This window comes from Epinephelus fuscoguttatus, linkage group LG18 (genome assembly GCF_011397635.1).
Source record: "Epinephelus fuscoguttatus linkage group LG18, E.fuscoguttatus.final_Chr_v1".
NCBI lineage: Eukaryota > Metazoa > Chordata > Actinopteri > Perciformes > Serranidae > Epinephelus > Epinephelus fuscoguttatus.
In genome coordinates this window covers 22,330,873-22,344,269 of record NC_064769.1, presented here as the reverse complement: position 1 = coordinate 22,344,269, position 13,397 = coordinate 22,330,873, and the positions used below count along the sequence as shown (strand labels likewise).

Genomic DNA, 13,397 nt, shown 5'->3' with positions numbered 1-13,397 from the left:
GTTTTGAGTCAGGAATCAGACATCAGACATACTTTATTGATCCTGAAGGGAACTTTAGATTCGTTACAGTTGCTCTGATGTAAAGAAAAGAGAGTTATAAGATTTTAGAATAAGAGTGTGAAATAAAAGTGTGTAAATATAAAGCAATAAAATTAAATAAGTAGAAATAAAATGTGTGTTATGCTATCATGTTTAACACTAGTAATTGATATATGAAAATTAAAATATTAAAATAAAATATTGTTGCTGTGCTGAGGCTGTAAGTGTGAACATTTAACTACAATATGTACATCAGCAGAATAAACAACAATAGAGCTAGAGTAGACATAAGAACTATGTACAGTTATGTGCATTGTATGTTGAATTAAAACATAAATTCAAGAGGTGAAAAATATTCCACAGTTGAATAATTGCACAGTATATTGCAGCAGTTGAATTCTTGCACCCAGCAGATGATTATGAATTATAAATGCAGAGCAGCTGACACTCTGAGGGAGGAGCTGTACAGGTTGATGGTAACCGGCAGGAATGACCTCCTGTGGCGCTCTGTGGTGAGTCTGGCACTGAATGTGTTCCTGTGTCTGACCGGCACATTGTGGAGTGGGAGTGAGTTGGAGATATTGTCTGAGATGACACGCATCTTAAACAGCGTCCCCACCAGAGAGTCCAGCTCCACCCCTACAATGAGCGCGTTTACATGCACATTAATAAACGGATCATTATCTGATTTCTGGAGTTACCTGATTATTCAAGTGGTCATGTAAACAGCATAATCCAATAGGCTTTATCAGATAAAAGCCATTATCTGATTATGAGAAATCAGATAAACACACTTAGCTTTTCCCCCAATAGTCAGATTATTCGGTGCATGTATACCCTTTAATCTGGTTTCTTTCGGGTTTTGCTGTTTTATACTCCCACTCCACTACATTTTAGAGGGAAATATTGTACTTTCTACCCCACTACATTAACCTGACAGCTTTTGTTTCCTTTCAGATAAAGATTTTACGTAAAATAATATATTTTTATATTCTCAGTGTTTAAATTGTCACTTTTATTTTATCTTACTTATATGTCATGCACTTTGTGTGACAAGTTTATATACAACACACTTGTATATTGCACTTTGCAGTACTTTTACTACGAATCTACCCAAAGTATGTAAAATTGGCTCCACACTGATTAACTACACATTAGAATGCTCTCACATGTATTTGTTAATGATAAAAACAAACAGTACTGTATAAGCTGTCAGCATGATGAGTGCTTTATTTTGCAAATATATGACTTGTGTACTTTTCAAGGTTTTTCAAGGATATGAGTACCTACTGTAACAGGAAGTTTGAGTTTTATGTCATGTACTTGGGGAGAAATCCAACTGAAGGACTGAATCATGTAAACCAGGTTTTTCTGATTATCAGATTATTGAAGTGCACGTAAACGCGTCAAATCAGATTATTACCATTACCTGATTATTCCCAGTTATCTGATTATTGTGCGCATGTAACCGTGCTCAACGTTACTGGCCTTGTGAATCAGTTTATTGAGTCTGTTGCAGTCGGTATGCATCTTTGTAGTTGCGAAGTGTCTCTTTGAGGTTGTTCTTTGTCGTTTTGGCCATTTTGTGTCTCTGTGTGGTTCTTCTGCCCCTCTTTGTTTTTATTTTGTGTCTCTTTACACTTCATTTGAATCTCTTTGGGGTAATTTTTTTGGTCATTTTGTGTCTCTGTGTGGTAATTATTTGTCTTTTTTTTGGTCATTTTGTGTCTCTTTGGGGTAATTTTTTGTCTTTTTTGGTCATTTGTGATTCTTTGAGGTACTACTTTGTCTTTTTGAGGTCATTTTTTGTTTCTTTGAGGTAGTTTTTTTTTTTTTTTTGTCTTTTTGGTCATTTTGTGTCTCTGTGGTTGTTCCGCCCCTTTTAGTTGTCATTGTGTGTCTATTTACATTTCCTCTGCATCTCTTTTCCCAGTCGGCACATATTTATTTGAGGGACATTTTGCAGGTGAAGGCCAGGGGGCCCCCTGACACTTTGGGCCCCTGGACCTGTGTCCATTAGGCCATTCAGTATTCATCCATCCATGAGCTATATGGACTTTTCTAAAACCCAGCTGAAATAATAGAAAAAAATCGGTGGTATTACTTAGTATTTGGAGAAAAAAACATGATAGTAACCAAGGGCAACCATAACAAATGTTGAGGATGACTAATTTTCACCCCTGCCACCCCAAGAGAGGAAAAAGCCCACTATTTTTAATTTACACAACATAGGCAGGGTAGGAATTTGGCAGAGTCCAGCTCCACCCCCATGATGTTACTGGCCCTACAAATCAGTTTATTGAGTCTGTTGGCGTCTGCTGCCCTCAACCTGCTGCCCCAGCACACAGCAGCAAACAGGATAGCACTGGCCACCACAGACTCATGAAACATCCTCAGCAGTGTCCGGCAGATGTTAAAGGATCTCAGCCTCCTCAGAAAATAGAGGCGGCTCTGGCCCTTCTTGTAGAGAGCATCAGTGTTCTTGGATGTCCACACTGACCCCATCGATGGCGCCTTTGCCCTCCTCAGATCCACAACCAGCTCCTTTGTCTTTGTCACATGAAGCTGTAGATGGTTCTGCTCTCACCATGTGATGCATCAGAATGGCCACAGAGCAGCTGCCAGCCCACATATCGTAGAGCTCACATGAAAGCTGGTGTCAGACTTTGCATCGCTTCAGTCTCTTCTGTGCTGAGCTTAACGTGTGCTTGTCAGACAAGGTTAAAGCCGAGGTACAACATATCAGCTGTATTATATGAACCCTCAGCTATAAAATATGCCTTCCCCCCCTTCCTGCTTCCCAGTAACCCCCCACTAGGAGTCCTGATTGCCCCAAATGCTGTAACATCTTTAGTCGATCGTCTGCTTTATGGAGATGATGAGAAACAATGAAGTGCTGTTTATGGCCCTCTTGAATGAGAGTATTGCTTCAGTAAATGCTCTTTTTATTTAGTTTCAAACTGCTTATTTACATTTTTTGTCTGCATGGCTTTGATTCAGAGATAAAATATGATGACCTACCTTATCGTTTTATCTTGAAAATGAAAATAGACTTTTTTTTGCTTTATCATTATGAAGTAAATTTTGAGTGCACATCATAATGGCTGTAGAATAATGACACCATCAGTATTCAGACTGGTTCCCTATAAGCCTCGCCTTCACTATGCAATTCTCTCTGCCACTGGGTACAATCTCCTAGGAAATGAGGGCTCAATTTATGGCACAAAGGGAGTGCGTCATCATTGCGCAACCAAAACAAACAGAGGATAGCATCATTTTTTCCCCAGTAGCCTGGTAATGCAGTAGGGTTGGAAAGTTTGCACCTTAAAGTAGGTGTGGGGGAAAAAAAAAAAAGATACAGCATAGCATTACAATATTTTTGTGTGGCAAATTCGTATTGTCACACAGACATGAAGTATTGATTTTTATTTTTTTATTACTCCGGCTTCCTCCCACAGTCCAAAGACATGCAGGTTAATTGGTGACTCTAAAATGTCCGTAGGTGTGAATGTAAGTGTGAATGGTTGTCTGTCTCTATGTGTCATCGCTGTGATAGTCTGGCGACCTGTCCAGGGTGTACCCTGCCTCTCGACCAGTGTCAGCTGGGATAGGCTCCCGCCACCCTACGACCCTCAACAGGATAAGCGGTTGTGGAAATTAATGAATATTTTATTGCAATACTCAGTGGCATATCACAACACATCTAAAATTGCAATAATACTGTATAGCGACCTATGTATCGTGATAATATCGTATCGTGGGGCCTCTTGTGATTCACACCCCAACCATAAAGTGTCTTGTCTGCCTTTATTATCAAGACTGAGAGTCACGCAAGCAGCACTGTGCAGCTGTAATTAGGCACAGAGGTGCTTTAAGCTAAATGCTAATAGGTATATTGTTAATCATCCACTCAATAATATTAGTTAAGTGTGTTGACATGCTGATGTTTGCTAATTGGCATTACACAAAAAGTATGGCTAAGGCATGACCATTCATTCATTCATTTTCCAGAACCACTTATCCTGTGGAGGTCACAGGGGGCTGGAGCCTATCCCAGCTGACGTTGGGTGAGAGGCGGGGTACACCCTGGACAGGTCTCCAGACTATCACAGGGCTGACACATAGAGACAGACAACCATTCACGCTCACATTCACACCTACAGACAATTTAGAGTCACCAATTAACCTGCATGTCTTTGGACTGTGGGAGGAAGCTGGAGTACCTGGAGAAAACCCACGCTGACACGGGGAGAACATGCAAACTCCGTTTTTTTACTTTTACTTTGATAAAAAATACTTCTACCGAAGTAAAGCATCTGAATCCTTCCTCCACCTCTGGTTAGTGCAGATACAAAGTCCAGTTTTATATGACCTGAAAACACACCTAGCACCAGATGTGCCCTCGCAGCATATTCATAAATATTAAACTGGGCATGGCCTCTTCATGCACTCTGCAGTTTATAGCCTCAGGAGGTGCAATGCAGAGATGCTTCTTGACCTTGGAGGGCTCAGGAGAGGGGCTTAAGATAACGGCGTCTTTGAGTAGTCCTCCTACTGTGGGACCGCTCGACTTCTGTAAGCTCTCTGTGTTAACACAAAGTTTTACTCTCGTCTCTTTACACACGATAATGCATTTTCACTCACAACTTTTTTAACTCTGTCGTGTTTGTGTCTGCCACACAGGAGAGACGTGAAAGAAAAGTTTGTGAAATTTGTTACTGGCATAGGGGAACTATGTAGACTTAAACCTTCTACTGTAGACAATTAGGACATACTGTGGACTGTGCTGAATGGATCGCAGCTGAATATTAAAACTGTGATGTTTGCAAACTCTTTTGCATATCAAGCTTGATGCTAATTCTAATGCGAGCGGAGAAAAGAAAAAGAGTCAGAGGTGGAAAAGCCGTGTGCACAAGGCAGAGTGCGTGAAAGGCAAGTGCATGGAGATTAGGGATCGAGGCGTTCCTGGGACAGGGAGATAAGGTCCCTAAAAACTCCTCTCTGTGTATCAGGACTGCCGTATCTGCCGTTTTTGCATACTAAGTTGCACCTAAGACAAAATAATTAAAAATACATGTTGTTTTTGTCTGCGTCTCTCTCTCTGTCTCCCTGTGCCTCTGATTCATTTCTGGCAGCGAGGCTGAACTGAAAGTTTTATTACGCACAGAAAGAAATCTGTGTTAAACCACCTTTTTACCACATGATAGGCTTTCTCCTCTCTGGTCTTCTGTATCCAGTGGCCTTCAGTCTGCTGCAGCTTTGAATGGATCAGTCTACAGCAGAGAAAGTGTATAGTGGTTTCCAAGCTTTTTATTTGACCTGTGCATTGACCTCTTATTGACCACAGTCCAATTTAAGTTGAAGTCTTAACACACAAAGGCATTCAGTCAGATGTTCTTGTATAGTCCTGCTTTGGTGTACAAATTTCTCTACAACTTAAAATGGAGGCTGTAGTGCAGAATAATGAACACATGCCTCTATGTGGGGAGTTTTTGGTTTCATCAGGTTGTTACAGCCAACGTGACTTCAATGAACTGTAGTATTTGAATGGGTAGGGGTCAGAGCCTTGTTCGGTTATGTAACCAAGAGGAGGGATGATAATTGAGTTTTATTAGTGTTCTTTTGGATAATTGGAGAAGTGAAAGTTGGTGAAATAGCTGAACAATTTTTTCCTCTGCAGTCCTAGAAAACTGCTGTATCTCTGTCTCTAATGTCTTTATGCTAAAATAGTTTGGATCTTTTGAAGTAGGGTTGTATGAGGTACTTATCCATAGTCAGTGTATTAGTCGGCACGCCCCCAGTTTGGAGAAGCAGGCAGGAGCACCGACACAGAAGCAAAGCAGTGCATTGATGTGGAGGGGTCAGCAACAAAATGTATTTTAGCCACCTAAAAACATCAATATCACTTTAAGTGTATGCTGTATTTTGAATATTTTCACAGCTTTACCTTGCTGTCAAGCAGCTATTTCGGATTGGGAACTGAATTAGTTTGAATGAAGGTATTAGCACATACAACTGTCTCAAATATCACTTGAGTCTTTGAACAGAAAATCCTGCACGTTGCTCTTGCTCAGCTTCACAATTTATTAGTAACACTAATGTTTCAGTCCTTCTGAACCTTCGTCAAGAGTGTTCAGCACTGTTTTTTTCCAACATTGAGCTTAACTAGAAACTGCTCCACCCATTTCACAGGTGTGGGAGGATTAATCAGCTGTGGATGTGTCTCTCAATAATTGACACCAGCCTTTGCCCCATATGTCACATATCCCACAATGAAAGAACAAGGGAACAAGAGAAAAATAGGAAAACCTAGAAAACCCAAGCTCCTTAGATAATAACGGCTATTTACAAGATTATTTACAAAACATGCTGATGTTATGAATGAACACACCAGCCTTGCTGCTTTTATAAATCATTAAAAAAGTTCAACATTGTATACTCTTGTGCCGTGTATCATAAATTGGCCAAGCAGGACCTTGACCGGTCCTAAATCTGTTCGGGAACCGCCCATTGTTCCGACATCCCATTGTTCCGACCATATTAAACCCATTGTTCCAAAGTCTGTTCCGAAATCATCATGATGCCCTGTGGTTAAGGTCTGGTTAGGTTTAGGCACAAAAACCACTTGGTTAGGGTCAGGAAAAGATCACGAAAAAGAAAGTGACAAACACATAAGCTGTGAACCTGCTTCGCCTCAAGCCTTTCCCAGCTGACCCAGAGCTGGTCGCGGCGCACCATCAAGGTAGAAATACACCAGCCAGGAGCCGTTCAGCACCGTGGACCGTCAGACTAATGGGCTGTCGGACCAATGACATGGACCCATCTGTTCAAGGTGGACCACTGTCTCCTTGGGAGGTTGGTGCCAGAGACTGGTTCAGTCGGGTCTGACACTAGATGTTTGTTTGGGATGTCTTTGGATTCCCATTCAGCCACACAGGCAGACAGGGCATCAAAGTCAGTGGGTGGGGGGGTCCTTCCAAATTGGACATCTAGATCGGAGACGAGCAAGTGGTGGGTTGAAGATGTCAGTGTGGATTGGTAAATGGAGGGAGTCTCTGACCTTTTGGAGCATCCTATAGGTGATGCTCCAAATCCATTATAGCATGACATGCCATGGTATCACATCATTTAATCCTTTGGGAGATGGTGTTTGCAGATTAAATATCAAGTACACTTCTCCTCTGCTAAGTATTTCTTCAATGTTGCCCCCTTTCTCTGGCAGAGTAACTTTTCAATGCCCTGGAACCTAAATTATGAGATATTATGTTGTGTATCTCATTGAAATCTGCAGCTAATCTCTATCATTCTCCTTATGGAGCTCTTGTGTTCACTTATTCTCTGTCTCAGTGCATGTGATGTTTTACCATATTGCGTAAGGAGCTTGATCTCACACCTGTGCATAGCTGTGAAATAGGTTTCTTTTCATAATAATAATAATGATAATACATTTTATTTATAGAGCGCTTTTCAAAGTACTCAAAGACGCTTTATATTGGTTAAAAATGATCACAAAATGGACTAAAATACACACAACATCTTTCACACTTTAAAAGCCGTTTTGAAAAAATTTGTTTTGAGTAGTGATTTGAAGCGGGACAGGTCACTGCAGTCTCGAATGTGTTTGGCTCTTTTGCCATAGGTTCGGTGCTTGGTCCTGAGTGGTGGAGTCAGGATGTTAGCAGCAGAGGAGTGAAGACTGCGGGAAGGAGCATGGCAGTGGAGCAGGTCAGTGAGGTAGGAGGTGGTCTGGTTATGGAGGGCTGTATGAGTGAGGAGGAGGACTTTGAATTGGATGTGTTGTGGGACAGGAAGCCAGTGGAGGTTTTGAATGACAGGGGTGATGTGATTGCGGCATCGGGAATGGGTGAGCAGACGGGCAGCAGAGTTCTGGATGTATAAGCTCAATGTTGGAAATAATGGTGTTGAACATTGAACGTAAGTGTAACTAATAAATTGTGAAGCTGAGTAAGAGCAGTGTGCGGGATTGGGAACTGAAGCCATTATGTTGCTCTCCTCAAAGCCAGACTCCATTGAGAAAAACAAGAATTTAACATTGCTGAACACAGGAGCTGCTGGTCTACCTCTACCTCGATCAGTTAGTTTGTTTATCATATTGTGAGGCTTTGGCATTTAAAGGGTTAGTTTGGATTCTCAGAAGTCCCACAATAACACAAATAAACTAAGTGATCGAGGCAGCGGTAGATCAGCAGCTCCTGTGTTCAACGAGCTAAAATGACTGTTTTTCTAAAAGGAGTCTGGTGGCTTTGACAAGAGTGTAGATGAGGAACTGAAGTTGTTAATGGCTTCCCTGTTGTAAAGGCTGGCTATTCTCAATATGGAGTACACCCCCATCCACAGCAGTACATTGCTTAGCGTCCTTGGTGGTACACCTGTCTGCTTCTCTAAACTGGAGGCATGCCAACTGACATCAACTGTAGGTAATATGCTGAATATGGATAAATTCTTCATATGAACCCACTTCAGAAGATCCAACCTATCCTGCAAGTCTGTTTTGCACACATTTTAATCAAACAAAAGGCCACATTAGCTTCGTTTTTGTTTTATTTTCCCAATATTTGAAATGAAATGAAAAGGCAAATAATACAACACAGATTGAGAGAGACAAATAGACACGTTTGCATCTTTAATTAGATTTCCAGTGATTTTTTTGTCTTTCTTTTTTTTTGCTGAAGAAGAAAACAAGAAAGCTCTCTCAAACTCCTGAGTCAGAGTGCTCTTCACATCACGTATAGCCCAATAAATTCAAACAGAAGACTAATAACCAGTAATTTCTTTACAGACTGGATATGACATTTATTCTGTTTTCTATGGCGTAAGAAAAACATTTACTGAATTGACTGAATCCAACACATTGCTGTTTTGCTTAAAATTAACCAGTGTCTCAGTTTCTAAAATGAAATTTATACCACGGTGTAAAGATCAGAAAAAAACAAAAAATTCCATTACACCCAGCAGCTGTTGAGGGCAACATCTTTGAGAAGTCGGCAGCTTAATGCTTCTGCTGGAATTAAAATGGCTCCATGATACGACAGGTTGTCTCTAAGTGTTGAATTTTAAATCTGGAGTGAAAACATGTACTGCGTGACTCAGGCTGAGAGAGCACTTGTCAGTGCCAGACAAACTGTAGGCCAGCACTGCAATGTCAGAGAGAGGGCAAAAGCAAATAAAAACCAGAGCTCTGCTAGTAGAGAGTTAGAGAGCACTCCAGTGAGACTGGTTGACTTTAACACAAAATAAAGCCTGCACATAATGCTCCAAATATTAACACATTCACACAAATAATGACAAATGGCAAAGTATTTACCATATAGAAGTAGAGTATCTTCACCTGTGTGTGTTTGTATATGTGCGTGTGTGTGTGTGTGTGTGTGTGTGTTATGCGGGGCTGGAGCCACTGAAATCTATTCATCATTTCCCTCATGCACTCTGTAAACTTCCCGCACACCGCTCACTTATGCGAACACTCAGCGACTGGTTTGGAGTCAAAGTGTTGCTCTACAGCGATGTTTCGCTGACATTCAGGGGCTTCCATCATTGTGGGACACCGCTGTGACTGGCCAAGGAGCGAGTCGTGGCGTGACTTGGCAATATCTTTTTGGATTGCGGCCATATTCATAGAATTATGGCTGACATGCTGGAGCATTTTGTTTAAAAAGGGACACACACAAAAGCGGAGATTGCAGCACTGTAGAGGCACAAAAACTCAATACTGTAGCCTCAGTTTATTTCTTAGGGTGACGCATTCAAATAGTTTCTGCCTTCATCAGGACCTTGGCGGAAACACACTTGGAGTAATTATTTGATCTGTGTTGTCAGGTTTATGTATTTCAGTCAGGCTATATTGAAAACGTCCATCCAATTGAGTCAAGCTGTTCTAACATAAATAAAAAAACATACCATCTATGTCATTAAATCAAATAAATCTGAGATAAGTAGACCATAAGAATTTAATTTACTGTAATAAATTTGATTTAATTACTGTTAAAAAAATCAGTGTATTTTGAACAAGTTGGTGAACATCCACATAGAATTTATTAACTTAATTACATAAACTTCACTAAAGTAAATAAGGTAAATGCTATCATCACAATTCTGTCGTCTCATCTCAGTTTTATTTGATTTGATAACATAAATGGTGCTTTTTTTTGCATATGTTAGAATTACTTGGGTCAGTTGGATGGACATTTTATATGTAGCTTAAATTCGGAAACTTGACAATAGATGAAATAATTTCCTTAAGTGCACGTCAACCTGAGAAATTGAACGGTAAACTGACACTAGAGTTCTGAAATTTTTCTGCTTCTATTTGGTCACCATTTTGTCAAATACTACCAATATTCAAAGTTTCAATGATACCCGATGGGACCACCTGAACCTGACTCTACGAGTGATGGGAAGAGAAGTCAGACTATTGCACGCAGTGTTTCTGTAACTTATTAATAACTCGGAAAGCCTGGGTTGGGCCGCATCACTACATGCAAAGCTTCAAAGCTTCAGTAGTAAGTACCCACGAATATTCAAAGCTTCAACAGGACGTGACAGGACCCTGGGTGATGGGGATCATATGCGCTAGGAAACCACCCAAACTCGAGACAAGTTTAGTAGGACGTGGTGCTTTCAGTAACTTATTAGTAACTCAGACAGCCACGTGTCGAGCCACATCACTAGATGCAAGAAAAGCACTTCACTACAGTTGCCAGTTGTGGATAATGATCTGTGTTTTGTTTCACCTGCTTTTTTTCCCCTCGTCTGACAGCCAATTTAATGCTTGAAGCAGGGGTCAATGACGATGCTGAGGACACGGGCTTCATTTGTGTCAGACACTTGCCACTTCCTTTCACTTCCCTTCACCAGTTTACTGGTGAAAAAAACAAACAAAACATTTGAATACTGATCTGGACATCATTTACCATAGCAATGACTGAAGCTTTGAAGCTTGAAGCATTTGGGTCAGCCCTGTTGAATGCCGCTTTAAATAAAAGAAAATAAAGGGAGTTATTATTTAAGGTGGTTTAGTATTGCACTTCCATAAGCAGGGGGATTGTGAGAGAATTTAGTCCCTTGAAGTCGAGCCCCAAAATACACCTATCATACACTTGCCATAACTCGATAGATTGCAGTGTAAAGCCAAAGCTGAGATAACCCTGATGACATCACCAGGGTCATTTTCTCACACTTTAGAAATCCATCTCCACAGCAGACATCATAAAAATGGTTCCACAGGCTGTGTAGTATTCCAGATTTGATTATTTCATTTGCAAAATCTGTGGAATGCTCCTTTAAGTTATTGACTCTTCAAACTTCTTTTCGTCCCAGCCCTAGTGGTTTGTTTGTTTGTGTCTGTGTGAGCACTTGCGCATAATTTCAGATTGCTGTCCAGCTGTCGGCTCTCCATATTTGATTTAATTTAATCTGCGTAAGACAGCTCAGGCCGCTCGGTTGGTTGGACGCAGACACACACACTCACCGCGTATTTCTGGCCTTTTAACTAGCTGACACCTGGCAGGGGCGGCAGAAGGCTGTTAATATCTTAAACCTCTGGCAGATCTGTTTAATTCAGAGAGCTCGAGTCCTCAGACTGGATCACAGCCCAGTGAAGTGAGAGGTGGCGGAAGCTTGTTTGGCTGCCATTAGGGTGAAGCCAAGGGTGTTTGGCAGATAGCGAGGGCAGCTGGCGCCGTTGACAGGGGCCGACTAAGTGGCCTGAACCTTCTGCGAAAGAGCAGGAAGGATCAATAGGGCAACTCCTACACTACAGTGGTAGGAGCACTTGGATGGCTGTTTCATCCCTCTTGACATCATAAATCATACTCGACTGTCTTTGCGTACGTGTGTATGGGACACAAAGAGAGAAAGATGGAAGGTGGAGGTGATGAACAACTACGTTTGCTTCAACAGAGGAGCAGAAAGAGAAAATACACACAACACATCTGCCTGTTTTCTTTTTTTTTTGACATGGGAAACACGCGCGCACACTCGCACACAAAATCAGCACTTTTTTTTTTGTTATTTTTTTTTACCAAAACATGAAGCTCAATTCCTCAAACCGAAGATACATTTCTAGAGAGATAATACATTCGTTCCAAGCGATGGCGATGAAGATTACAATATCTTGATAGAATAGACAAACAGATTAATTACTTCATGGCTAAAACCTGAGTTATTCCAAAGTATTTCCATATGAAACTGCACAACAATGCACATCAAAAATAAATGATGCATCATTATTTTCATATAGAGTATTATTTGCATGACTAAAGCTATGCTAATATATTAATGTGATATATACACACATCGACATATGGATTATTCATGTATATGTATGTGTCCGGGGTCGTCTGAGAGGTTCGGTCAAAACACAGAACCACATAATGGCAGGATGAGTTTCTGTGATTTTTCTGAAGCACATCAGCCTCAGAAAAATGTGTCTTTGCAACAGAGGTGTGACTAAAATGATATTTCGTTTTTTACACTTTTGAATTTTTTATTTTCCTTTCAAACTCAGGAGGCAAAGGGAGTTGATGACTAAGACATGAACAGTCCAGACGTCTCTGCTATTTCCTCATTTTCTTTTATGCGTGTTTTCTCGGCCCTTGTTAGTCCCTGATCCTTTCTCTGAAAACGGGGAGGAGCTGAGGCACGGAGTAATTTAGTTTGTCTTCAGCCTCCTTGTCCTGCCTGTCATCCCTCCTCCTCCTCTTCTCTCAGTCCTCTCCAGGATGAAAGGAGGCGTGACTGTTTATATTGAGTTGACGGGTCGAGCGCTATAGTTGAGCAAGGTTCAGTCATTGGATCAGTTGTTAACAATTGTTCCTCGTGGCACTGGGAGGGGGGGCTCTGCGGGGCCCGTCATCCGAGTTTCTTCGTCACAAAAACTCTTCATAGTCCAAGAGTTTGGAGTGCTGGCGCGTCTTCCAGAGTCGGTAGAGGCGGAAGTCGAAGTACATCTCAATCATCTCTTTGCCTTGATTGGTAAATGAGACAGGAAACGTTTGAGTCATTAAGGAAGCAGGATATACTGTAGTATGCACCAAAACTACAATCTTTCCCTAACCTTAACCAACAGCTGTGAGTGCCTGAACATATATGACTCATACTTTTGATGCTATGAGCAGATATTTGCAAATACATTAACATTTTGTAACTTTCCAGATTATGTTGAAAAAACAGTTAAAAGGAAACCGCAGTTTTTTTCAGTCTGGACCCAATTATCCTACAATTTTGTGTCTAGAGCCCCATTTCCACCAGACTCTTTCAGTATGGTACCTTTGGAACCAAAAGTAACACTTTAGACATGGTACCTGAAAAAAAAAATCACGATTATTTTGGTCAAAATT

The 13,397-nt window shown here is 41.0% G+C and overlaps 1 protein-coding gene across 4 annotated transcripts in view; it reads right to left on the bottom strand.

The window, feature by feature from the left end:
- Positions 1-8,593: 8,593 nt before the first annotated feature.
- nsmfa (NMDA receptor synaptonuclear signaling and neuronal migration factor a) overlaps positions 8,594-13,397 on the bottom strand; it is a 72,068-nt gene continuing 67,264 nt past the window's right edge. For all 4 annotated transcript variants that reach the window (XM_049604708.1, XM_049604709.1, XM_049604711.1 and 1 more), the window contains one exon: positions 8,594-13,024. In XM_049604708.1, the coding sequence (XP_049460665.1) occupies positions 12,927-13,024 (98 nt within the window). In that variant the 3' untranslated portion in view covers positions 8,594-12,926. The remainder of the gene's footprint in view (positions 13,025-13,397) is intronic.